This window comes from Aulonocara stuartgranti (genome assembly GCF_965226115.1).
Source record: "Aulonocara stuartgranti genome assembly, chromosome: 10".
Classification (NCBI taxonomy): domain Eukaryota; kingdom Metazoa; phylum Chordata; class Actinopteri; order Cichliformes; family Cichlidae; genus Aulonocara; species Aulonocara stuartgranti.
In genome coordinates, this window is record NC_138946.1 from 26,682,881 (window position 1) to 26,710,243 (window position 27,363).

Here is a 27,363-nt window from a genome sequence, read left to right on the forward strand (position 1 = left end):
AAGTGACAGTAGAGACTGGACAGTGCACCTGTGGAAGAGGGTCGGTCATCCCAGCTCCACTGGGATTGGGCTTGTCTGTGATAGTCTCCCTCAGAGTGGACGGAGGACACTGATGAGGGGCGCTCCCCTCCACCGTAGACCTGACCCAGGTTAGGAGACTTGGATTTCCGGCTGTTGGCTTTTCCCTGCTTCTGCTTACCTGAATTCAAAGAGGTAGAGGTAAATCAACATTATCCACAGTCCTTCAGAAAGGGCACAAAGCTGACTACAATAGCGGGGGTATTCCTGCTTACCCATGCTGGGAGATGGACTGGCCTCCTGCCGAGGGTCACTGCCAGTGTTGGATGTTACACCACCCTGTTGGTCCTCCTGTCTGTCCTCCAAATTGCCCATTAAGGCCTTGCGGATGATGTCTTCCAGACCCAGATTACTGGCTGGGTCACTAAAGGAGTGATTCCTGGGGTTGATGCTGCCTAAAAATCATATCACACACACACGCACAATACAGTGAGAGAGAATCGGCATAAATACACAGTGTGTCTGAACAAAATATGCTGCTACTTACTGGAGCTGGTAACCGCAGGCAGGTTGAAAATCTCTGTTCCTGGTTGTGCGTTTCCTGCAAGACAATTAATACTGGTGAAAAAAAAGCTGGTTTAGAAGAAACCGAGTTCAAAACGCTTTAATAATTCACATGCATAAAGAGCTAGAAGGATTTAGGTTAACGTAGGATAAGAGAATACCCACTTACCAACATCAGAATCACCAACACCAGAGGTGGAGTTCAACTTACGAAAGATCTCCTGCTTCTTCGATTTCACCATTGGTGAGGTGTTCTCCAGCTTGGTGAAGAAGGAAGGCAGATAGCTAACACTCCCTGGGGACCGTGAGTCACTCCTTGAACCAAAAAAAGACACAAGGAGTCAGACAAAACAGTGACACAAACCTTCAAAAACATCAAAACCAAATTTGAATCATTATAAAATCAAATTATCAAACAAACAAGCTGAGCCGCTCCTGTACCTAATCTCTGAGCTGTCACCCTCTCGCCGCTGGGGTGGAGGTCCACCTGACTCCTGTTTGTCCATGCCTTGGTAGCTCTGTGGTGGAGAGATGGGTTCATAGTTCTCCATCGGCCTGCCTCCTCGCTCTGGAGACTTGCCAGGCCTGAAGAGGAGAAAGAGAGCAAATTTTTGTCAGATGGCAGAAAATAAATTGGTTTCATTCTAATTAATTCAGGCATTCAGTACCTGGCTCTGGGCTTGTCGGAGGCGTTCTCTGGGGAAACTCTGCTGGAGGGTCTCTGGTGGTGTTGGGCCTGCACCTGATTCTCAGGACTGTAGCGACTGGGCATTTTGCCTCGACCTGAAGAGGACACAGGTGGCACAACGCTCTGGAATGCAGCAGAGGCTGAAGAGGAGACTGGAGGAGGGTCCTTATTCCTGGCAAAATCCTGTGTTATGATGTGCTGCATTACAGGGAGTTACCACAAAACCAAGTTAGCTAGCTGTGATTACCTGGTGCACATGGTAAATTCCTATGTGCTGCATTATTTTTGATGTTGCAGGCCATTGTGCTCTCCAGCATTTCTTACCGAAATGTGGTCTGCCAAGGTCATGACTCGATGAGTTTTGGGGACCTGTGAGTAGCTGTCAGCCTGGGAGGAGGAAAGTTGCTGGGAACTGGACTGTGGTGGCTCCCCTGATTGCCGGTATCGACTCATGTCATAAGATCGCATGCCAACTGCGAAAGGTTAACCAGGGACAGAGCAGAGTTGTTTTAGAGAGAGCCATGGTGAAGTGAGAAGTGATGAGATGGCAAGGCTCCAAAAGACTATGCCAAAAGTAAATGATCCACATCTGCTTTCAGGTGACAAAAATAACTTTTGAGTGCAGTCTGGGGACTAGACAGTCTCAAATCACAAGGTTAGTCGGTGAAGCCATTCAAGGTATGGCATGTTTACTCAGCACAGCTAATTTTAGCCTTTCATGCCAAATCTTCAACCACCCCCCAACAAGTAATCAAGGGTATCGTTCTCTAACCAGAAGATTAGTGGTCTGAGTTGAAGAGTTTTAGGATAAGATACTGTAAATTCCCCAATGCACCAGTTGGTATGCGATTGTGTGACAGAGTTTAACTGCATTTAAAAAATCCATTGTATGAATATCTTTAATATAACTTGAATTATATTTGAATATTAGTAAAATCACTCTGGTTTAAATAAAAAAAGGAATATCCCCAAAGTTAGGATGTTCATACCCGATGCCTGTTGTTGCACATCTTCTGGTTTGTCCTGCTGAGGCTGGACAGGGGAACTAGCTGGACTGATCACCTCAATTGCTCCACCACCAGTGTTGTCATAGCGACTGGATGTCACTGTGGGACAAGTATGGACAAAGAGTTACTGTTGACTGAGGCCAAACTGATAGCAATATTTGGTGAGTTAAAGAAAAAAACAATGAACATTAACTTAACACAAACGTATGTGTCTTTTTGAGTCCTTAAGATAATATGACAATAAGGCTACTTTCAGCTTCTTACTAATCACAAGAGGTTGTTACAGTCGGTAGCGCTGCAAGTTTGTTTGATGCCCTTCCTGAGGTAAACCTAAAGGGGATCTGTGTGTCTGGCTGGATTTGAACCAACAACGTTTTGCTTGCGAAGCAAATGTATTAACCAGTACACTATGGAGGGGCCTAATATGCTGTGACAATGATTGCTCTTCTACGCTCTGCTTGACTCTGCTACTTGTGGTGTCTGTAGCATTCCAAACACTTGTTGCCAACAGGGCAGTTGGAAAGTTCCTTCTCCTAAACTTTGCAACGCCAACACTGTTGAAGGGCATTTCTCCTATCTCTTTTTAAATTTTAATTTATCGGCTGCAGATACTGATATGTAGGAAAATAGCCAATATTTGCCTACATATCAGCCCTACCAATATATTGGTCAGGCTCTACTACACATGAGATGTACTGTTCTATGTACACCTATCCTTTCATGCAACTGCGGATGTTACGGTATCACAGAGCATTTATGTGAAGCTTGAATAGTTCTCTTTTTTAATCCAATACACTCACAGCTGCTAGATGAATCCGAGCTCTGGGAGCCTCGCTCTCGCGAGTCTTTGTCCGAGGCTATCTGACGTTTGATAATGACATCAATGAAATTGGCGGCTGTCATAGTCGTCTTTCCATGAGTCCGAAGCTCCTCTTCAATGCGGGACTTTGTTTGAGGTCCCTTATCCTTAACCCCAACACCAGTGCTTTCAGAATAAGCTGGATAGGCTTTACTCCCTGGCAGAGACATAGCTCCATACGGTGAATGCAGAGATCGCCTTTCTGTCTCCTGTTGTTGCTGTTCAGACAGGCTGGATGCTCGCCGAGCTGAAGACATATCGTCATCTCGTTCATGTTTGCTCTCCTTCACTTTGACCACGTCCATCTGTGGAGCAGAAGCTGCGGCGTCCACCAAAGCAGCCAGAGCATCAGCTGCAGTACTGTGGCGGGCGGTACTCTGTGGTGCAGATATAGCTGTTGAAAGAGGCCTAAAAGAGAAAATAAGAACTCGATCACGTCAAAAATATTTGCAGAAACATGTGCTCATGTAAAATATTTTTCCATTCCATTGCATCAAATGAGTCTAACGAGGAGACTTTTTAGCATAAAGAAGTGGCTCACACAGTTATCATGTCATGCTGTTGCCCAAAATGTAATCATGTATAAAAAAAATATGCATGTGCAAAAAATCTTTAGCGAGCTAGAGGAAAAGAGACCCAGAGTAGCTTTAAGCTTACATCAGAGAGGTGATGACACTCTTTGGCTGGAAGATGCTTGGCCGCTGTGGAACTCCAACATCCTGTGGTCTGTGTGAGGGAGAAGGGGAGTGCAGATAACCTCGACTCCCTGGCCGGACTGGCTGCTCTGGTCCGCCTTGAGGACACACATAAATATTTTACTGTAACAGTGTTTCAAAATAAAAGCCCTAAGAGCACAAGTTCCTATACTGAAGGGACTAAAAACATCAGAATGAGATTTCCAAAACTGTACGAGTTCTAAACTCAAAAATGACTCACCTGCACGCATGTATTCATTGGCTCGCTCTCGTTCTCGCTCTCTTAATTCCCGCTCACGCTCATGTTCCCTCTCCCTCTGCTCCCTTTCCTTTTCCCTTTCCTTCTCCTGCTGCTCCCGATCACGGTCACGCTCCCTCTCCCGTTCTCTCTCATTGGCAACAGCAAGGTGACCTGAAGAGAACAAGGACACCACAGACAAAATGTAAAGACTCGACTCACCTGCTAGAAAAATGCTGGAGCAGACTTCCTTTAGAAATGTTAGCTTTGCTGACAAGTTCTGAAATGGCCAGATGTACCATTTCAGATGAAACCAGGAAACTGTGCTGCTGCTGCTTTAAAGCTGCTTTAAACTCTTAAACTTACCTGGACTGAAAAATAAGAACAACTACAGACCACATAACTCAACTCTTTAAGCTCATCACCAGATTTTTGGAATCTACATATTAAAACAATCGGTTTAGGCGATAGGATAAAAATAAAAAACAGAGTGCAGGCTATTTATGTTTTGTTTGTTTTTTCCTGTGCAACAGAAAACAAAAAAACAAAAACAAGGACATCAACTGCGCTGTGCAACGGTCAGGCAGTTTTATGGGAAATCACTCCCAGCATGACTTCAGTAAAACTTAACTTTTGTAACCAGACAAGCACAACCGACCTTTGCCACATCAGGCCAGCACAGAGCTGCACTTTTACAGAAGCGGCGATCGTGGCAAGGAAGATAAAGGGCACATGGGGTGTAGGGATGGGGAAGGGAGGGGTCCTCACCTTGCGACATGGAGGTTGGGTTGAAAGCTCTAGGAGGGAAAGGGGGCTGAGGTCCAGTGAGGTAGGCGATGCGTTCCAAAGTGGGAGTACCTGTTCCCCCAGGGTGAGGCAACAGGATAGTTGGAGGCATCTGGGCTAGATCAATAATCCCTTTTACAGACAGAAGCAAAGGGCCAACGGTGAACAACAAGAACCAATCCATCAATTTCTGAATGTATGAACACCGTCTACACTTAGCTGTAACCCATCACCTTCATCTGTTAGTGCTTCCAAATACAAATTGATCAATAAGCAACAGGGCTGCAAAGAGAGTGGAATAGTGGTCAACTTGTAAGAGGCAACCACTCAGCAAATGGAGATTTGCATGACTATACAAAATGTATAAATTGAGCTGTAGCCGAATCATTTGCAGCCCCAATATAAAGAACAAATCAGCAGAATTTGTCTAGGTCATTTGCTTCTGGGCGTCTGGAAAAGGTTGCCACTACTTCACAAGCACACAGCCTGCATACTACTACCCCTCCTGCCCACAGCTGTTAGTCAGCTATCGGAGGGCCATACCTCGAGATCCGGGTGCATAAGGGATAGCAACAGACTGTTCCCGCGGTGACAGTCCTCTGGGCATCTGCTGGGAAGTGATATAATCGTTCAGGATGGTCTGCCGTGTGTTCTCTATGGTGTACAGCTGGTAGTTGTTATGGTAGCCTGTTGGGGATGGCTGCCTGGGGAACATGAATGCTGTAGCAGAGGACAAAACAAAACAAAACAAAACAAAAAAGCCCATGAACAGAAGGCTCACTGATACAGATCACCACTGCTGACGTCAGCAGCTGTAAAAGATCCTGGACATGTTATGCTTATGAAATAGAAAGCCTGAGTTGCTTTCATCAGTTTACTCAGAATCAAGGTTTTCATTATTCACATGGTGACGGTAGAAAGAATAAAAATGCTTTAAACGCTATACCAGGATCCAGCACTCTGTGGAAGGCCAGGGTGGGGTCAAGATGTGGAGGCAAATGGCTTTTGTACACATCAGGTCGGTGATGGGGGTGATGGGGGTCGAAGGGGCTATGAGAGGGTACAGAGTCACCACCGCTCACTGGGGACTTGGCTGGGACACTGTCTCTCTGCGTCGGTGTCATGGTGCTCTTTCTTTCATGTGAAGCAGACTTTGCAGACCCCATCCCACCTTCAGAAGAGAGAGAGAGAGAGAGAGAGAGAGAGAGAGAGAGAGAGAGAGAGAGAGAGAGAGAGAGACGCACGTCTTATCTAATTAGTTGAAGCAACAACTTAATATCATTTCATTACTTTTCTCAGGAAAAAAAAGAAAGAAAAAAGAAAAGCTTATCCAGTGCCCTCAGCACTGGGTGCACATTGTGTATTAATTACTACTATAGTTTTTCGACAAAATAAGATCATCTGGTAAGGGAAAGATAAATGTCTACTTCAATTCTATCCAACTCCATAATTGTAAGAGTTATAATGTTTATTAATAAATAACTGAGAACCTGATGTTCTACTGTGAATAAAATGATTATGGAATATACCCTCTGAAGCTCGTCCCAGCATAGGTGATCCTCTAGACATGGGGTTGGTACTGTAACTAACAGGGGTCCTGCGAGCATTGGCGTCCTCATACAAGCCTGGGCTAAGCTGGGATTTGCTGGCCTCCTGGTGTGTGGAGCGTAGAACAGAGGTGGTGGAGTTGACCACAGAGGTGTGCCGTACTCCCTTACCCTCGTCGTATTTGGTTCGTTCCATGGCCTCCAGTTGGGGCATGTTGTGTGGCAGCTTAGTGGGACTGGGGATCAGGGACTTGACATTGTGTTTGATGGTGGGCTGGTTCAGATTGTGAATCTGGTAAAGGGTTTTAAAAACAACAGTTTAGTTATCAATTCATCATAAAAAATCAGTTTTGTATTTTTGTGGAGTTCATATATTAAATTTCAAAAACATTAAAGTAAATTGTTTAAGAGTGGCTGGAATCACAGCTCTGTCTGACCTGTGACATGGAGCCCTCCAAAACCCTTCTGTCTGGCAAATCAGGAGTCTTGCACATATCCTGTCCAGAATCTTGTCGTGGGATTTCATGAATAGAACGACCCATCTCTTTAATCGTATTGACGCCCTCGTAGGGCTTGCCCTTGCCAATACCCCCTTCGAAGGAGCGGGCAGGCGGGCTCTCCTGCTTTAACTGTTTTCCATATTTCATAGTATCGTCATAAGTCTCTGCGGCAGTTCTTGGTGTCCCTGGAAAGATTTGAAGTTATTTCAGGTTTGCTTATTCGTTCATGTGACTTTGAGTGATGCATCAACTTTACAGTAAGCTACCTTGCATTATGGATCCAGTGATCACCGGTCTTTCCTTAGATTCTCCATGAATGCTTTCTCTGGGCAAAGCTCTGCTAATTAACCCTGAGGGGGGAAAAAACAGAAACAGGCACCGTGAGCCCCTGACACAGAAAAGACAAACAAGGACAGTGTGTATATTCAGTGACACACAAGCAGTACCCTCCAGCGGGGCTCCGTCTCTGCCCGTGTGTCCTCGGCTCATGGGTTCCTCCATCATGTTGAAGGTGCGTTTCAGCTCATGACTTGTTCGGGGGCTGCGGGTGTTTTCCCTGGGGTTCTTGATGGCTACTGGTCAATAAAACATATAATAACACGTGTGTGCCAAACAAAGAAAAATTGCTATTTGCAATATCGACAATAAAAGGCACTTACAACTATCATAGGACACGATATGCCCACTTTTGCCTTCATAGATGACATGACCTTTAGCCAGCTGCTCCCCCCTAGCTTTGTCTGGGCTGCTTGGGTCTTCTGTGGCAAGCCTTGTGATGGTGCCCTTCAGAAGGTCAGCAGCAATGCTCGACTGGGCCAGAGCTGGTGTGCCCTGTTTAAGGGGAGAGCAAAGAAATGTTCTATAAATACAAAAAAAAACCCCATGAAGTGTAAAAACAAAAAAACAAAGCCTCATTTCATCCATTCATTACCTGAGTGATAGAGCCTCTGAAAGGCAGACCTTCGCCAGCCTTTGCTGGGTTGCCTCTACAATCCTGTATGGATGGAACTGCAGCTCCTAAAGAGTTACAGAGAGAAACAAAATATAACTAGACTATAAGGCTTGAGAAAGTTTTCTACTAACAGGAACTCCAGTTCTCTATTTGCAGAATTCTGTGTGGGACAATAGTAAAACAGACAGACCATGCCATAAAGTAGGTGCGATGCCTCAGATGTCAACTGTGACAGAATTTCTAAAGAGCAACGTCCTTTGATCTGGATGTTTTGCTTTCTGACACTGAAAGCAAAGCATTCATTTTCATGCCATGCTTGGTTTTCCAATGTTGCCAGCTCTATATGAACAGAAGAAGTGATAAACAGCTTAGTCACATGAAGCCTGTTATCCTACCAGGCTTGTTAAGATCCTGCTGCCGCGGCAGACCCAGAGAGATGGAGCCCACACTGCTCTTAGTTCCCTCTGGCCCATAGATAGCGTGGGATGGCAGGTATGTGCCAGGAGTTCCCTGGAAATTAAATCACAGAACATATTTCAAAGTCAGCTCACTGGGTACACAGAAACAATAAAGCAGTTCATTTTATTAAGATGGGATCAACTGTCCTATTCTACCATCAACAGTGTAGTAGATAAATATAGTAATAGTTTGAAAATTAAAGTGTTGATCCTGTCATGGACAAAAAGATTTATAAAACCTACATATGTTAATCTTACATCAGAGCTCACATAAATTATTAAAGAATCTGATTTCTCCCCAGTGGTGTAAGAGAACAGCTAGTCTACTGGTAAAGCACAAACATCATACCCCAGGTGCCTCACCTGGGAGATGGAGCCTCCTTGGATGAAGGAAGGCTTGTCTGTGGGCTTGGTAGTTGGAATGAGTGGAGGAGGAGAGGGAATGTTGGGAGGTCGAATGGTTCTGAACGTCATGCGGCCTCCATCTGGTATATTCTGGACCAGCTGGGTAGTTGCAGGGTGAAGGACTGGTGGAAATACAGAAAAGGAAATAAGATAACTGATTAAAACAGCTGGGTATAACATCAAAAAAGCAAACCAGTGCACCCAACATACTGGGTTTTTTTTAGCTTTATTCCAAATTAAATACTTCATGATAAAATATTAAGCTTTGTTCTGACAACGCTCCACTGAGTGGCGAAGTAAGCAGAGAAGACCTCATTTAACAGCCTGTCTTCAGCCTGTGGTATCTTTGGCCCATGCCCGCTGTCTACTTGACTGTCTCCTGGGACAGCTGAATAGACAAAATGAATCATAACACACCTCAAACATGCACCCACACAGACCGGGAGTAACCTCCCTGCAGGGAGAGCAGCATGCACTCTGCACTCTATCAAAAATGCAAATGGCAGCGAGAGTTCCTCCAGCGGGCACGGGCGTCATCCTGCTGCTGGCTCATGCAGGGACAGATAAGAAAACAAGCCACTCTATGACGAATTTATAAGCCTCTGTTGTAGAGAAGGGACTGTGTGTCAGGCATTAACATTCATGCTCAGGAAGTTCAGGAACAACAACTTAATTCGGATGGACATGATTTTATCCTTGCCCCAGATTACAAACAAGGGGGGGGGGGAGTAACAGCAGAAGTTTTTGTATGCATCCTATAAGATGGAAAATAAGATAAGATGACCTTTATTAGTCCCACACGTGGGAAATGAGGAAGTAAAACATAGCACCTCTTCCCAGCTCTATAAAGTTCTGGCAAATATCTGACAGTCAATCTGCATGTAGTAAATCCAGGATAATCCCCTTATCTGGCTTTGATTTGCTGTCACAACATCATTAAAATGTGAATCTGTTAATCATCATCAACAAACAGACGGTGTATGACCTTCAGTTTGCAGTGATATTCAATTTCAGGATTCATAATTCACTACAACCATATTCTAACCGGACATGTAGCACACCTACAAGGGCGATACAGCAGAAATGCTCTTTGATGACAGCAGTCTAACAGAACATCAGAGTGGACAGGACATGGTTAGGTCATTTTTTTTTTTTTTTTTTTTTTTACCGTTGATTAATGAAAATCACCAATAGTTAAAATGATATCATTTATGAAATTATTATAAAGAAACCTATAAATATGGTTTAATGTGCTCACTTATGTAAAGCAAATACACAAAATGTCACGGAGATCAGAGGGCAACTATCACTGGAAGTGGGCTCATTTTCTGAGACACAACAAATGGAGCCAAAGAAGTGTTACCTCTGTCTGATCCATTCACAAATAAGCAAATTATAATCCAACCGGTTATAAAACGTTACAAGCAGAGAGGATGACTTTATAACAGAGTGTAAAAAAACCCCAAAAGAAACGTGACATAGAGAACTTCAGATATGCAGGATATAGATATTAGCAAAAGCAATGGATGGTCATATCTGGGCAGAGGTTTCTTCATTTCACCTTAACACTGATTGCACACTTCCTGTACATTGCTAAATGCTAATGTGTACACATATACCTTTGGACTTGGGAAGATACATCTTGAGTAATACACAAGTGCTAACACGGTCACATCCCATGACAGGAATAAGAGCTCCACAGCAGTCCTCATCTCCACTCCAAATTTAAAGTGGACCTACCATGCTCACTGCTAGCTCCACGTTTTTACTCTTGGACTCTAGTATAGAGTACACAAAATGATTCACAATTCAGAATACTCATTTACCTCATGCAGGGTCTTGGGGGGGGGGGGGTCCTCTGACATTAACCTGTTGCCTCATATACTGACCTCATTCTTTTAACTATTTCAGTTAGTATGTATGCACATTTTTGAAGACAATGTCATATTCCACTACCAGTGGAGTCAAAAAAATCTATAACACAAATAGAAAAGGGGTGTCAAACAAGGCCTGCCTGTATCAGCAGGGTCATGGGAGGAGGCAAAAAGGGTTGGGAGGAGGAGGTGAAAATGTGTGCTTTTACCTGGTGGCACACTGTAGCAGGAGACATTGGGGGCGTTGGGGTCAGGTGAGGCCTTTCTTAACTCCCTGGGGGAGAGTCTGTAAGGAGAGCCTGGCTGACCGGAGTGGGTCTCCTGGTCCACAGCCAGCATCATGTCATAAGGCATGTACGGTAAGGGTTTACCTGCAGCGTACAGGCATAAGGACAAAGGGAAGATAACCACCCAGAATGGATGCACATTTTTGACAGCCACACCGCCACCTGGACACGTACCCGCTAAAACCTACTATGTGTAATAAATACTGTGGTTTCAAAGCTCAGTCGTTTACTGACAGCTGCTCTCCTCTTCATGGCACTCACGCTAAAAGGTGCTAAAAGCTTTGCAAAATCAAGCTGTAATACAGTCTGCCCATTGGCTTCACTGCTCTCCATTCAGAAGGTGCATGGGTGAACTAAATCGACGGTCAGGCAGAAGTGACCTCTGACAGCCTCTAGTCACATGGCATCAAAAAACACAAACCCCAAATCCCCCTCTTCATAAGGTATTTCAAGAGAAGTGTAAATCAAGACTTCTGTTCATATAGTACTAAACGCAGAAGGGTTTTTTATTTTTTTTTTTTAAATCTTGGCTCAGGCTGAAGAACATTACGACAGTCCAGAGCACCCTAAACATGTAGTTTCATAAAAACATTTTTATGAAACTACATAAAAATGAATGGGTCCTAAAATATAGGCTATAAATAGTTCACTGTTAGCAGCAGCAGCAGAGAACAATGAGGATAGAGCACTGAGAAGGCAACAGGAAATGTGAGCGTTGAACGAGGATAGTTTTACTTTCTTACCATGGTCCTGCCTTTGCTTCTCTTCCTGGTGCGCTGACTCATGCACTGCTTTGATCTGGTGTTGCAACATGGCGTAACCACTGATGGGCACGCCACCAGTGCCAAATGGACCAGGCACCTAAAGTATTAAGAAGGGGGAGAAGTCCATGAGTCCGGAAGCCAGATATGAACTAAGTGAGATGATGAAGCACTGCAGGGAAGCAATTCCAGAACACGTTTAATAAACATACAAATATTATTGTTTTCATTCAATAAAAACCTTAATAGAAAAAATGTTTCCACACACAGTGGAACTGTTTGCCATGTATTACATAGTGCTTACACTATAAAGGCCTGTAGTTTTTTTGTTGTAGTTTTTTTTTTGTCTGAGAATGATCCTTCTGAAAAAGTTACCAACCATGGGTGGTATTGAAGCTGCCCGCTGATGCAGCTGATCGATGTTGAGCTGGGTTTGCTTAGGTGAAGGCACCAACACCGAGCCTGGAGGGTTAAGCAACGAAGGCTTTTCCATGGAGAATATTCTGCTGCGTGAGACAAAATATAGACGTTTAAAATAATTTGACAGCATTCTTTTTGGAAAATGCAGTTATTCACACACAACATGAACGCGTGAACAGGGAGCTTATGCTATGAAATTTGCTATGAAAATTCACCTCTGCCTTTCAGGCTCTGCTTCAACATCCTCATCAGCACTGCAGGTGGCGCTGGAGTCATTATCTGAGTGGAGCCTTTCGCCATGATCTCCCTTTTCGCCTTTCTCCTTGATACCGGGCTCCATCTTCACTTTAACCTCTTCGAGATTCATAACCACATCCAGAGGTTCCGTTTTAGGATGTACTGAGCCTGCAAAGGAAGTCACCCTGGCTTTTTCCTCCTGAGATCCCACCTCGCCCTCTGGGATTTTCTCTTGTTTCACTGTGAATTCGCATGGAGGCTCTGGAGCCTTCCCATTGCTAGTCTGGCCTTTGTCCTGGTCAGCACACTGAGTATCTCCTGCAGCGCCGTCTGCCCTCTTGGAGTCACCGGACTTTGAGGAGTCAGCCTGAGAGGGGGAAGGGGCGCTCTCTGTATCAGAGCTGTTGTCACCTCCTAAGGAAGCACCCAAGGACAAATTAATACATGACAAACAATTAATGAAGTTACTAAAACTAGGGCTGAACGATTATGGAAAATAATCTAATTGCGATTTTTTGCCCCAATATTGCGATTGCGATGCGATTATTTTTTAAGGTCTTTGTCTTCTGTATTATTAAACAAAGACAAGCAATACATCATATAGTATGGCCAATACTATATTACATTAATTTTAAACTGTTCTTTCCTGGAAGACAGACCTCTGTTATGATGACATGAGGTGATGCATGAATTGATGACTGACATTTTTATTTAACTTCTTCAATCACAACAGTATATTTGAACATACACAATAGTTTATTTTTAGCTTACAAACATCTGAGCATAAAGTGCTGACAAGGAACCCTGGTGTAAACATTAAAATGAAAGTCAGTACAATGTGCAGATTGCAGAAATATACATAAAAAAAATCAGTGGCTTTACCACACTCAGTTTTTCGACATCTGTGAACTACTAGACAGTCATTCAATTAAAAAATAATATTAAATAAATAAAACTAATAAATAAAAAATACACACATCTTACTGATCTTTGCAGTCAGTAACATTACACATAAAGTGCAAACATAATAGCAATTGTATAAACACACACACAAACACGCCTTTAAAATTTAAAGGCGTGAAATTGGACGGTCTAGCCTTCTGAATCAGAAGGCTAGTTCTGATTAGCGTCACCGCTGTCTCGGTGGAGTTTAATAAACTCGGCCGTCTGCTTCTTGCTATCTAAAATATAACCAGACACTGGTGTAAATTCTCGACTGTCTCATACTTCTGTTTAATAAGTTTTCTGTTTGACGTTTAGTCAGCTGTGTGAAAACCAAGGAGGAACCCACCCGGGGGATTAATAAAGTTTTATTTTATCTAATCTAATAACTTTAATCTCAGCCAAACCGATTTACTCACGAACAAACAAAACACTGAAAAAAGCCCAACAATAACATTTTTAGGTTGTCTAAGTGACTTATATATTACGTTTAACCCGAGCAGCGAAACTCCGCGGTGATCTGAAAATGATGTGCCGGGAGTTGTGCCGTTCTCGGCCGCATCAGTAACCCTCGAGCTCCCGGCTAGCTGTCGAGCTGGTGGGTAGCAGACGCCTCTGAAAACGTCGAAGCACTTTTGCAAATATGGGATATCTTGATAAACCGAGCAGATATTTGATGTTTACACAACTACTTTCTCGCCTGAAAATATGTTAAAAGTTTATTTTGTGACCCAGAAAGATTAGTATGAGTAATTTTAAAACTTAGTAGCGGCCGCCATTGCTGGAAACTGGAGTTTGGCTGGGCCGCGCTATGAATTCTGGGATATGGTAGTAATTTGGACAGCCTTCGGCACGTCGCTGTGACGTAATCGGTCTACAAATGCGGCCTCAGGAGGATGCAGCCCATGAATTTGGACATGTCCAGAGTATAATCGCAGCCTTTGCGGTTAGAAAATTGCACTTGATCATGTCGCGATATTATCGCAAATGTGATATATCGTTCAGCCCTAACTAAAACTCACAGGACTTTTCTAAACTCCTTCTAACAATGAAAATAAATATAGACATCCTGACATAAATCAAAACAAGAGCAGATACTCTAAGATTAATCATATAAAGAAGACGCAATTGGATCGTGGAAATAATACAATTCAATGAATATTCCATGAAACCATTAAAACATCAGCCATAATACAGCCTCCATGTATTAAGTCAAGAAAGAATGGGGTATTTATATCAAACTCACATAGCATGAAACCCCAGACAGAAAATCTACAACAGGACCTAAACATTCACTTTACCCATTTGAAATGTATTCACATGCATTCACGCTTAGGCACACATGTGATTGCCACTTATTGCAAAACACCATATTTTGTTTATCGCTGATAATATTTGCCTGTGCTATGTTCAAGGTCTCACAACCGCAAGCACAACCTTGAAAGATAAAAAGAAATCATAAGCTCAGTTCACACCTAAGTTTAGATAACTGCAATCTATGCGGATGTACAGTATTGCAAACAAAACAGAAAGCTTAAAGTGATAAAAAATAAAAAATAAATTCACATCCAGAAACCACATGTTTAAAACCTGTCTGCCCGTCTCGGTTTGCATATTGTCTAGCTGCAGCTGTTACCATGGTGATGGTAGTCCAGATTTGTAGATCCATTCAATGCATCAAACCAAAAATCAAAGAAGCAGCTTTACAAAATATCCAAATGGTAAATCACGATGTTTATAGTTATGAGAGTTTTATTAATGCCTCTGATGGCCTAATGTGTAACTTTATAAAGTGAGATCTGTGACGTGTAGATCACCAGCAGTACCTGATTTCCATCAGATGTAGATAAAGTCAACATTGCGACGTCGCCGCAGTTATCTTGTAAAGCAGAGTTTGTTTAAATTATAGTCGAAGTGTCCAAAGTCTGTAAACCTTTCTTAAACTTGGTTTGATGTTGTTGGTTTTTTGCAGAAAAAAAACATCAAAAACACTGTGCTGTTAAAAAAAGAAAAAGAAAAAATGCCTTCATGCCTTCACCATGTAAACCCAGCAGAGATAAGGATTTCTGGAAGTGAGGGAGGCAGGTAGACAGGCAGGCTTGTTTGCTTGTTGGATCAAACAAGTGGGACCAGCACTTTGTGTTCAAAGAGTGGGCTTTCTTCAGTCTTCAAAGCTACAAACTGTTATGCAACAGGCACCTATGTAGTCTGAATTAGTTCACATCTTTAGTCTCTTCCTCTACTCGTTGCCTTTTTGCATTTGATCTCTTTTCCACTCACTTATTAAAACTACTGTCAGTACAGAGTAAGCCCACTGCCATCAACCCAGAGGAAACACTTAAATAACAAATAGAAGTTTGGATCGAGCTTCACAGATTTCTTCTAAACTCTTTACTTAACATTTGAGATCAAGCACTACGCTTCAAAGCTCATAATCAAGAATCTATCACACGATGAAGACGTGCAGTCTTTACAACCCAAAAAGAGTTCTTAAGAATGTGTGTGATTGTTATGTGTTATCTTATCCATCTCTCTGACCTTCACTGTCCTCTGCATTGTCCTCATCATCATCCGGTGATTGCGTGGCTAGACCTTCACCTTGAGACCTATCAGCACGAGCCTTTCGTGTATCCTGGGAACCAAAAAACACGTAAACAAAAAAATTTATTTAATAAAATACATTCATTCATACAGAGTTACAACAGCTTAAAGACAGCCTGCAACTGAATCCAGATTACAATCAGCTTACCTGCTTATGCTGTTGCAACAGGTTGTCCAAGTTGTGACGTCTCTTGTAATTGAAATAGAAGTTCTTGCACTGTGCCTCGCTTTTGGTGCCCACCATTTTGGCAATAGCTGTCCAGTTTCGCCCATGCTCAACAAGCCCTGGTGCAGGACGGAGAGAGATGATGCAAAATCAAAAATCTAACTTGAATACTTGGTAAAATACAAATTAACAAGGCATTTCATGTTTAATAATACAAACTAATGCCAGACAGGACTTTACAAAATCACGATGGACACTGTATTCAATCGAGGTTTGGCTGCAGTAATGTAAAAGGCACTGCAGAAAGGACAAGTTTTAAAAGCCCTATTTAGCGTGAACATGCAGTAATGGTTCTCATGCTGTGTCAGAACCTCCAATGTGGCTCTGGAAGATGATCTCAGTTAAATCTTAACGATATCTTTTAACAAATAAAAGCATCACCACAAAAATTACACTACACTCTTGGGATCCCCGCTGCTGCGATTTGCTGTTGGTCTTCCCCATCCTGCACAATCAGCTTTAATGGTCCCACTAAACTTTGAAATTATTCTTTCACCCTACAGTCAATTGGAAGACTTCCATTTACCTTTAGAGCAGCTCTTCACTAAATCCTGTAACCCATGTGACCTCTCTCTCCCGCCCAATCCCACTAAGATAAAGGATACTGGCAGCTTGACAAATCGCTGCACAGCTAAAGACAAAACCTGATTAATGTTCCAGTTCAGAGCAGCTCTCGTGTTTTTTTTTTTTTGTTTGGAGCGCGCGGGGGGGGGATGTACTTGAATACAGTAAACTCACTCTATCCGATCACAACTTAGCTTATCTGCTTTGATCACTATGACAAGTTAATTAGCCAATATTGTTACAGCCCTGGTCATATTTTTTCCTGTGCTGCTGTAACTGCTCTGGTACTATATTTAACTAATACTCCTTCCACATAATCACAACTGTGCCAGATGTTTCATAGTATTTCTCAGTGCTGTGCACAAACAGAATATGTCTTGAGATTAATTTACAATCAGTGGTTCACACGTTCATAGTAATCATTGACAAATTAAGTTATGGTGCTGTGAGCACAGCACTAAATCTGAAGGCAGAAACTGGGAAACAATCAAGTGAACTTCTTCTAAAAGCTAATCGAAGAAAGTGTCACTGTTTCTTGTGTTACCAAGACAACATTCAATCCAGTTATATATTCAAAATATCCGTAATACACTTAGCAATAAAAGGCCTTTGTGAGCTTTATAACTTCAATGTGGTAGCTGCTCTGGTCTGACTGATTTTAACACCTCAGATTTCGCTGAGGAACTAGGGGTATATGGCCTACCAACAATACATAAGCTGTATTACATCAGCTTAAACGAAAGTGATTATACCAAATTCTAATTATACTAATATCACATTTTAGTAAAAGGTGTGAAATCATCCAGACAACAATAAAGAACTGCAATGACCCAAATTCTTTCTTAATCTGAGGGGATGTTCTGATTTGACTACCAAGCTTGGCATGTCTCAGCCTTGTAATAACACCAGGGCTTATTCAGATAAACAAATCAAGTTACTCAGAGGTAAACTGTTCACTGGGCCTGCCTGATCAGCCACATGTGGCAGCATAAAGGTGATTTCCGAACCTACTATGTTATATGACTTTCCTCTCTGAGGAGATGATATCCACTCGTATTTTTGGAAAGGTGGAGCAAATCGAAACACGCAACAGTCTTAATTTTTCAACATGAATCCATTTGTTTACTCTGCCAATCTACCCTGAATAAGAACCTATCACCAGCAAATCCAAGCAGAAAGGGGCAAGCGTAGGCATACTTGTGTGGCATTAGCTGACTAAAGACATGTAGTGTCTAACCTTAGACCAAGCGACGCGTGCAATGAATATTTCGAAGACTTGTTGAAGTAACTTTCACTTTTTTTTCCTTTCTGTTTTTTAGAGAATCTGAAAAGCGTCTGAACCTGAATAATAGATAGAGATCTTTGAAAGAAACCGTCACGGTCTGCTGCTTCCTGGATGGCCTTAATAGATCACTTCTGAGAAGTCAGCAATGCAGCTAAAAGGGCGGGGGGGGGGGGGGGGGGGGGGGCGGACTACAGGCTCTCCAACAGTTTCCAGTAAAACACCAGGAATAGTTTTTATTTGTGTGAATGCATGTGCGCAGTCATTCCCGTTTGCATGTAGGAAACGGGCAGGGCAACGCAATATCAGATAATCAAAGCGGATGGAAAAAGGCGGGAGATGGAGGGAAAAACACAATCGTAAGAAGCAGAGGCGTCTCAGCCGCACAGTGATAACAGGAAGGACAAAGACATAAAGGAAAGAGAGTAGTTCATTAAAGCAGTACCTTTTTTGGCAACCTCCATCTCCTCCTCGGTCCAGCGAGAAGTTTCTCCGGTTTCACCAGCGCCAGCTAAATAACAAAGACAGACACAGCCCCATCAGCACTGATAGAAGGAGAGAGGGAAAAAAAGCAATAGAAAGTGAAGGAGGGAGGGTGACGGTGAGAGAATGACAGTTCTTTCTTCAGTCGTCTTCTTCTCATGGCCGCTAATCTAATAATCTGTTTACATTCAGGGGCTGCCAAGACCTGCTCCCTCACTTACACTCTCGCTCTAGCTTACTCTCCTCCTCTCATTTTCTCCTGCTTTCTCGTTCTCTCTCCTTCCCCACAGCCCTGAGCAAGCCCTGCTCCTCTCTAATCCGAGAGGGGAGGGCCTTGGTCAGCTGATGTAGCACCAGATAGTTGAGAGCCATGCCTCCCTCTTTGGGAAATGGCCTTGGATGGAGACAAATAGACAGAACAGCCAACCCAAAAACCCTCCCGCGTGCACAGATACACGCTCCTCCCCTTTGCCTTGGCTTGATTACACAGTTCATTGCCCCGCCTCTAACAAAATTCACAGAAGAGCACGGTAAGTGTGGAGGGGGCTGAATGAACTCTAGCCCACTCTCCTCTATGGCACCCACTGAGACTGTGTAAACATTTGGACAAATATAGCTGCAGATGTACCCTTGACATTAAGAGGTGGTCTGCCCCCTTCAAACCCACCAATCTTGAAGACGAGATCAATTCTCACTGTTCAGACTTCTCCTGCCACACTGTGTTTTACTTTTAGTTAAGCAAATGTCTACCAGACTAAGCTTTCTTCTTCACTGACGAAATGCACCCCACTACAGGGGAGGCCCCTCTAGAGTGGCTCTTAATCAGTCGGATATGAAAACAGAGTGTCCGCCTACAGCATAGCATGTGGCCTAATGACATATATATATATACACACACACACACCAGCCCCCAAAAGAGAATCCAAACCCCCACTGAATCAGCAGCTTCCTCAATCTGCTTGGCCCCATTTCAGCTAGGCAACACTGACAGATAGCTACCCTTTTGCCCACGTACTTCTAAGAAACATCATGGCTGCAGGGGTTACTGAGCAAGTAAACAGTCCCACTCAGAATCCACAATGTAGTCATTAAAGGAGATTAGGTTTGACAAGTCCTACATAAACCAGGATAGAAAGGGTTTGAAGCATGGGTGGACACTGTAAAGGGTTAAAGAGGACATGAAATGCTACATATATAAAGGCTAATTTACATCATGGAGCCCTGCTCTCAAAAACTGACGCAGAAAACACTCTGTGTGTGAAGCTGGATTTAAGAAATAAGTGCTTAAAGTTCAAGTTTTAAAAATATGTTTAGCACCATCTTCTGTCAATACGGAACGTGACATCCTGTGGTTGGATGGTTGGTTGCGGCTAATAGCTAGCATAAACTAATGTAAGTCTAACTAGTGACAGAATCAATAAATCAGAGAAATCAGCTGACGTGATCTGCAATATTTTATGTAATAAATAGGGGTGCAACGATATTCGTATCGATATTGAACTGTTCGATACAGTGCTTTCGGTTCGGTACGCATATGTATCGAACAATACAAAATTTGTAATTTATTTTATCAACTTTACTTCTGACGATGCTGTCTGTGTTGAGCGCTCAGTGAATCTGCGTTCGACTCCTCCGCCTAGGGTCGACAGTGCAGCCTAGGCGGAGTAGTCGAACGCAGATTCACTGAGCGCTCAACACAGACAGCATCGTCAGAAGGAAGAGCGCAGGGCAAGCTAGCGAGACAGAAGTTAAGCTCTCCTTACAAGATGGACCTCCCCCACCCTCATTCAGATCTGGCGTTTGGAATTATTTTGGTTTTCATGTGACGTATGACCCTGAAGGTAAGCAAGTCATGGACTAAAGTAAAACAGTATGTTGGATGTGCCATGCAATGCTCAATTACATGGGTGGGAACTAGTGTGTTAGCGCAGTTAGCTCGTTAACGTGTTGGCCGTCTAGCCCCATGCACGGGGCGATCGGCGGTAGCTCGTTAACGGAGATTTGCCGTGTTGTGGCGTTAAGGTCATTTCAACGAGATTAACCTGAAAGCACTAGTGGGAACACAACGAATATGACTGCACATTTACACCGACATCATCCTAGTGCAAAGACAAAAACAACAAGCATGCTACTAACTTTAGCCGAGTCATTTAGACAGCTGTTTAATATGCTGCTGAGAATATAGCCCAGAAGAAGCGGATAGTATAGCTTTTATTTTGGAAAGAGACATTTCTCTGTAATAAACTCTCTTTTCCAAAGATGAGTGATTCCTCAATCAGATACAGGGCTCGCAATATCGCTAGCCCGACGTCCCGGAGCTAGCGATTTTTTCAGTCGGGGTACCAAAATCTATCTCTGCCCTGCCCGTCGGGCTTTTGTAGGAAGGAAAAATATATGTCAATGCTTTTGCATTCTTTCGGAAATGTAGCTGGGTAATTATGTCATTGGCATCGGTGAGCCACTGTCAATATGTGACATATTGAAATCGCGTTTGAATTTGCGCTTGTTTTTTGCTTTCACTTTGCAATCGCCCGAACTGTGTATAGAGAGCGACAGCACTGATCTGTGAGTGATGATAATTTGTGCACCAATTCCTCTGACATCGTCTTATTAATTGTTAGCTTACTATGCAAACATGACAAGTGAAATCTCCCGCAGCTTAAACATGTGAGAGGTTGATCGCGCAGAGAATCGCTGAGCTTATGTGAGTGCGTGTGTAAAAGCAGCAGGATTTATATTTGACTACGATGACCTGGATGACTGAGAACCTTCACAGAGAGATATATATTTTAGTTCTGCTGAGCCAAATAAGACAGGTCAGGGTGAAGAAGTGACAGCCAAAGAAAAGCTTACCACAAAACGGAGAAGTTATGACAAATCAGACTATAAGGCAAAAAGAAAGTGCAGCTTTATGGTTTCATGGACAAAAGAATTTCTGTGGCTGCAATATGACGAGCTAAATAACCAGGGCTGCACATAAGTGGTCCGCAGGTGCGCATTCGCTGCCAAAATAAAAAACACGCACAAGGGTTAGGGTTAAATTTAAAAACTGTACTTTTGAGTTAAAATATATATTTATAATTTTAATAAATGACAAATTAAAAAGGCATGAACATTTTTTTTGTATCGAAAAAATATCGAACCGTGACACCAAAGTATCGAACCGAACCGTGAATTTTGTGTATCGTTGCACCCCTAGTAATAAAATAATCTTTCTTTGCCCAAACACAGCCAAACAGTTTACTACATACATAACAACACCACACCACAAACATAACTAAGTTTCTTACCAAAGCACAATCAGGAATCCCATCAGCAGTATGTGGGCAGAAAAATTAGGTCGAAGTGTGCAATAGACAGAAAGAAAACAAACAAAAACAAAGTGGAGGCTCTGAGGAAGAGATGCCACAATTTTTGGAGACCTTTTGTTTTTTCTTCACATTATCTCATTGACTTCATTATTTCATATTAGAAGTAAGGAAAAGCGAAGCCCAAATGTAAGTGGACATGCCGATGGATGTCAGGATTTCCAATGGTCTTTGGTAAGAAATCAAACAGTTTACAACATCACAGTTTACTACATGTGTACGCTCGTAGCAACCTTTGATCTTGTAAACTGTTTGGTTGTGTTGGGAAAAGAGAGAATATTTTATTGCATAAAATAGCGTTGATCGCATCATGCAAACATCTGCTTTGTCAGGTTATTATACGGCTCGGTGTTGGCTGGAGTGTTGGACTCCAGCTTTTCGGTCTGGTGACTCCAACAGGTTCTCCTCCACACATTCATAAAGTGCTTTAGAAATCCAAACATTACAGCTAGCAGATGGATTTTCCCATTTGAGTTCAGCTAGCCAAACAACATAAAGCAACTTACTGCTAAGGAGACAGTGAAAATGGACAGTATATCCTCTTTTTCTAAACATAAAACTCATTGTTGCAGCCAGGGGCAGCACAAAAGTGATCCCCCTAAACTGACCTTTAGTTTTAGTGTCCTTATTTTCCCCTCAGTTGTTGATTCTGTCACTAGTTAGCTAACATAAACTATTGTAAGTCTATTAGCCGCAACCAACCAACCACATGACGTTGCATTCCGTACTGACAGAAGATGGCACTAAACATGGGTGGCAGAAGAGTGCTTCAATTATAAGAGAAACTTAAAAGACAGGGAGCTGGGTAACTGGTAACCTGAGCTATCACCCTCAGAGCGACAGACGTCAAGTACTGAAAGTGTGTAAAGGAGTACCATGACAAGAACACAACTACAGCAGTCCACTGATGAGAGACAGACTGCAAACAGCTTCCTGAGGGAAATGCACACACCTGGCAATGAGTACCTGAGCCAACTTTCCATTTTTAAACTATTCCCACCTTTAAAGTCTACACATTTTTAATGAGAAGAAATCCAACAGAGCAATATTCTAACACATCGTGTACCAAAGTCTTTCTAGAAGCTGACACATGGCAGCCATTTTAAATGACCACAAGAACTTATTTAGCCAGTCACTTTGAATTATTATTGTTTTTTCCTCTGGAAGTTTAAACGACACCTTCTCGGATGTAGAACTTTCATGCACAAGTATGAGTTTAGCACTCTTTGAGTGTTATGTCTCTATTGCAACCTTGTTTTAATAGGTATTCATGTTAGCTCATAATACAAGAAGTGACGAGAGAAAAATTAACTGCAGTTTGCTTTCGCTGACAGATTGCTGTGGGTCATGTTTAAAATGTTCCAACTATGTATACTTTCATAGTATTGAACTGCTTTTGTTAACATTTTAATCCCATTCCCTAAATAGTATACGACTATTCACCTTTAGCAGCATCCATGGAAGCTACTGGAGTCTGGGGTTTTGCAGGCTCCTTCATGGCCTTCTGAGCTGGATCAGTTTTAGGGAACTGTGGTGGATCTGGCAAGGAAGGCTCGGGGGCAGTGGGAGGTGCTTCCTCAGCTGCCACAGATGCAGCCTCATTGGCCATGGAGCGTGTGGTGATCCTTCCCTTACGGCGTCCCTGGCTGTTGGCAGTCTTCCTGCCACGCGGCGTGTTTTGCTCCTTTCCGTCGTCGTCTTCCCCACCGTCACACTTTTCTTTGTCCTTGCCAATGTCCCTGTGGTTTTGGACAGGGAAACACAGCTTTTAGCTGTTGGTACTGCAAATATCTATTCGCTTTTGGCTCCGCAATAACAAGCTCTCTTACGGTAACCTGTTCTTTCTCCTCGCTGACTGAACACACACACATACACACACCTTATTAGAGATTGGGCGTAGACAATCTGGACAGACAAATTTACAAGTTAGCAAGTTGTCTGTCTATTAGCCAAGAACCACTAATATACACTGCAATACACCTTAATTTAAAGTACAAAAGTGTACAGGGTCGCTGGGTATCAAAAGTGAACTCTTTCCTAATAACTACAGCTAACTGAAAGCAGTGAAATATAATACAGCATATGTAACCATGACATCCTTTCTCACAGAGTGAATGGATCAAACACTGACATCAAACAAACAGGACTTTTACCTGCAGGGCCTAATGGTGACACGAGGACAAACAACTATTCATAACTCACCTAGAATCCTCCTTTTCATCTTTCTCTTCCTCGTCCTTCTTTTCCTCGTCCTCTTTTTTCTCTGACTTCTCAGACTTGTCCTCTTCGTTCTTCTCGTCTGACTTGTCTTCTTGTGAGGGACGTGTTATTTGCTGAAGACAAGAGCACATGGGGGAAATATTGAGCATTAAGAAGTAGCATTAAGTACAGTGTGGATTAGTTAAAGACATTTTATTTGTTCAAACTTAGTATAATCTCTAAAAATGCATTCTTCATATGAAAATGCAGAATCTGACAAGATTTTTGGTAGTACAAGCTTTCAGTTTATAATCTGCTTGTAGTCAAGGTGCCACTGAACCACCCTGTTTGTGTAGGCTTTGCTTCCATGTAGTTTAACAGCCCGTGCGGAGCACAAAAAACAGGATTGCATTTGTCAGAATGCACCAGATAACCATCGGCTAACAGCTTAGCAATGTCGATTGTCCATTTGAAATTATCTGCATTCACAAACAACAACCAGCGGATATGAATGGGAATTTTTGCCTGGATATCCGTTGGCTACACTGGAAGAACCAAAAAATTGGCCGCTCTCCCAGAGGCTACAGACGAAAGTCAGCAGACCAGCCGATGGCTTCCAAGATTGATATAAATCAAGAACTCAAAGAGGGAGACTATTATACAGAGCAAAGTCTTATCAATGCTTCAATTCAAATGTAAAAATCTACCCAGTAAGACACTTCAAGCAGTTCCAACCACTACAAAAGCATTTTATCTTTCTCCCCCCTCAAAGGGCTTGTTTCACCTTCCGCCAGTCTGATGCTGCTTCACTATCATACAGCACAACCTAAACAGTAAGGTTAAATGTTCAGTAATAAAACGATAAAAACAAATGTTGCCCCTCATTGATTACTCTTACTTTTCATCTGCACAAATTACAGCAAAACTCAAAATATGGCAGAAGATTAACAAGCTTTGTACGCTCTTCTTTAGATGTGACCCTATACTGTATTTTTATTATCCAGCATAAACAACCAATATTGCAGACAGTGTTCTCTTTTATGTGTTTGTCCTAATTACAGAATGAAGAACCCTGATGTGTGGCCAGTTCTCGTGTCTCACTTAACTATTCATGAACTTTATATCATACTGCCAACAGATAACAAGAACAGCTTGAGACTGCTTGAGTAGTCCTGCAAACAAACAAACAAACTGCATCAAAGCAAATTAGTTCACTTAATACTAACTCACTCAATATTAAACCTATATGAATGGGGTGAAAATATCATTTGTATGTGAATTAAAAAGAAAAACAAAACACAAGCCAGATGGAGTGATTGAGGACAGAGCAGCATTCTTTATCATCATTGCTGGCGTGGTTCACCACAGAATGCTTTCTCCTGCCTGTTTCAGTGAAAGAGCTGCACTGCAACAAGTCTGGCTACGCCAAGCCAAAGATTCCATGCTGGTACCAGATGGGGCCAAGGAATGTGTTTCGCTCAATGGTAAAGGCAAAAGATATGGGCAGGAAAATAGAATGAAGACACGGGTACCACTTAGGGGAGAAGAAGAAGAAAAAAAAAGGATGTGGCTGTCTTGTCTATTTTACAAAAACATGTCTCTGCACACAAGGAGTCTGGCTGTCTTGTTATACAGTAAAATCTACACAGCACAAAAAAAAAAGCAATAAGAAAACTGTAACATAGTTTAATGGAGTCAGCCTCGACTCCTGTAGAACAATAGTCTGTGTTCAACTTGAAGAACTAGTGGCTGCTTTAGCCAGTCTGATAGTGTATCGGAGAGTTTTTACATCATAATGGACACACGCACACAGACACACACAGGAGAAATCAAATCAACAGTATGCGAGAAAACTGCACGTGGTGCTGTCCTCAAGTTTTCCCATAAACTCTATTAGTCTGTGCACAGAGCTTCCTTTAAATTAATTGTCCACATAACTGGAAACTTTGATGGTTCATGGTTGACGTTGTTGCAATTTGCTGTTTAACTGTCAAAACTGTTGATCACAAGCTACTTAAAAAAAATCAATGTAATCCATGCTATCCATGTAACAATATTGCATAATATAGTGCCTATAATGTAATTGACTAATGACCTGTCCAGGGTGTAAACTTGCCTCTTGTGACCCTAAGTTGGATATGCAGTTAAGAAAATAGATGAATGAATCGATCGTGCAGTATGATGATGCAGCCTTTAAGTGTTGCATGCCTGAAGCTGGGATTACTAGTGGATGGATGGATTGATAGAGTACAACCTATCACTTGGATTTAACTCTTGACTCACTGTCTACCTACAGTAGCATGAGACGCTTGCTTTTTGGTCAGTTTTGCCAATTCAAAGACCTTTCTTTGCAAAGGACAGCAGCCCAGTTTATTCTCCCCATGCATGTCCTTCTGTGAGGCGCTGTTCTGGTTTGGTCAGGGAATGCTCGTGTTTGCTTTGGAGATGGCCATAGAGCCATGGCATTCCTGCCTCTTCTCCCACACTGCGTAAAGAGCTTCTACACAGATGTTCTCCCAAAGTCAGCGAGTCCCTGTGGCTCTGTGGCTCTTCAGTGTTTTTAAATGAAGCTCTTTCCTGACCTGTCTTGAATATTTTAAGAGTTTTAATTTCTCCCGTCTTTTGCTGATTCACAAGTTGTATTTAATTTAGGAAATGACAGAGCCACAAGTCAATCTTCTTTTTCCTACCACAGAACTCAGGCCACCCGAGGAATCTCTCACTCTTTCTACAAACCATTCCACTGTGGGAATAGGAAATTTTAAAAAAACAAAAAGATTATTACTATGGATCATCTACAGTCCTAATATTCATTAGTTATTGCTATCACACATAAGACAAATACTAGGAAAACACATTTTTATAAGGATTCTGGTAAAGGAACCCAAAAAGATTAAAAACTGTCAAACCACTCCAAGTTCTATGAAAATGCTATGCGCACCTGGTGGTTTCTCCTAAGCACAGTGTAGCAACTTGTCCCAAAAAAAAGAAAAGAAAAGAAAGTTGCCATGGTTACTATCCAGCACTGCGTGGGGAAGAACTATAAACCAATAAAATCTACTTCATGGCTTCAAAAACTGGCAGGAAACTGAGAAAGAGGCTATTAAGGAATACTGTGGCAAAACAAACTGAAGGTCAAAGAGTAATCACCTTGCACAAGTAGAATGGTACAACCTGCAACCTCAGTTCATACCTTATGTGCTCTGTGTCTAGCTAAGAAATCACTTCTACTCCTTTACCAGTGCTCATACAGAGGTTTCTTCTGAGTGTCAACACCTAAAGTGTCTATATAAACGATGATGGGTGACATCAGTATCATCATTTTCCCTGTTTACTATGGTTTATAAGGGTCCACCTGGGTCTGAGTTGAGTACATTTTCTCATTTAGGAATGAATGGAATG

At 42.4% G+C, this 27,363-nt stretch overlaps 1 protein-coding gene across 6 annotated transcripts in view; it reads right to left on the minus strand.

Moving 5' to 3' along the window:
- The window catches only part of ncor1 (nuclear receptor corepressor 1), a 62,145-nt gene that overhangs the window by 3,721 nt on the left and 31,061 nt on the right, over positions 1-27,363 (minus strand). The window contains exons 15-45 of one of the 6 annotated variants that reach the window (XM_082549515.1): positions 23,965-24,095; positions 23,206-23,501; positions 18,357-18,422; positions 15,988-16,124; positions 15,777-15,870; positions 12,275-12,710; positions 12,019-12,142; positions 11,622-11,739; positions 10,801-10,962; positions 8,676-8,839; positions 8,250-8,364; positions 7,834-7,919; positions 7,562-7,733; positions 7,349-7,474; positions 7,169-7,252; positions 6,840-7,087; positions 6,385-6,694; positions 5,802-6,026; positions 5,399-5,575; positions 4,838-4,987; positions 4,073-4,243; positions 3,794-3,929; positions 3,078-3,544; positions 2,260-2,376; positions 1,595-1,743; positions 1,251-1,468; positions 1,024-1,167; positions 752-897; positions 566-619; positions 294-473; positions 29-199 (exon numbers count right to left, since the gene is read on the minus strand). In XM_082549515.1, coding sequence (XP_082405641.1) covers positions 29-199; positions 294-473; positions 566-619; positions 752-897; positions 1,024-1,167; positions 1,251-1,468; positions 1,595-1,743; positions 2,260-2,376; positions 3,078-3,544; positions 3,794-3,929; positions 4,073-4,243; positions 4,838-4,987; positions 5,399-5,575; positions 5,802-6,026; positions 6,385-6,694; positions 6,840-7,087; positions 7,169-7,252; positions 7,349-7,474; positions 7,562-7,733; positions 7,834-7,919; positions 8,250-8,364; positions 8,676-8,839; positions 10,801-10,962; positions 11,622-11,739; positions 12,019-12,142; positions 12,275-12,710; positions 15,777-15,870; positions 15,988-16,124; positions 18,357-18,422; positions 23,206-23,501; positions 23,965-24,095 — 5,374 coding nt within the window. Of the gene's footprint in view, positions 1-28; positions 200-293; positions 474-565; positions 620-751; positions 898-1,023; positions 1,168-1,250; positions 1,469-1,594; positions 1,744-2,259; positions 2,377-3,077; positions 3,545-3,793; positions 3,930-4,072; positions 4,244-4,837; positions 4,988-5,398; positions 5,576-5,801; positions 6,027-6,384; positions 6,695-6,839; positions 7,088-7,168; positions 7,253-7,348; positions 7,478-7,561; positions 7,734-7,833; positions 7,920-8,249; positions 8,365-8,675; positions 8,840-10,800; positions 10,963-11,621; positions 11,740-12,018; positions 12,146-12,274; positions 12,711-15,776; positions 15,871-15,987; positions 16,125-18,356; positions 18,423-23,205; positions 23,502-23,964; positions 24,096-27,363 lie in introns of all 6 variants that reach the window. The other 5 variants (XM_082549512.1, XM_082549511.1, XM_082549510.1 and 2 more) reach the window with 5 other exon arrangements.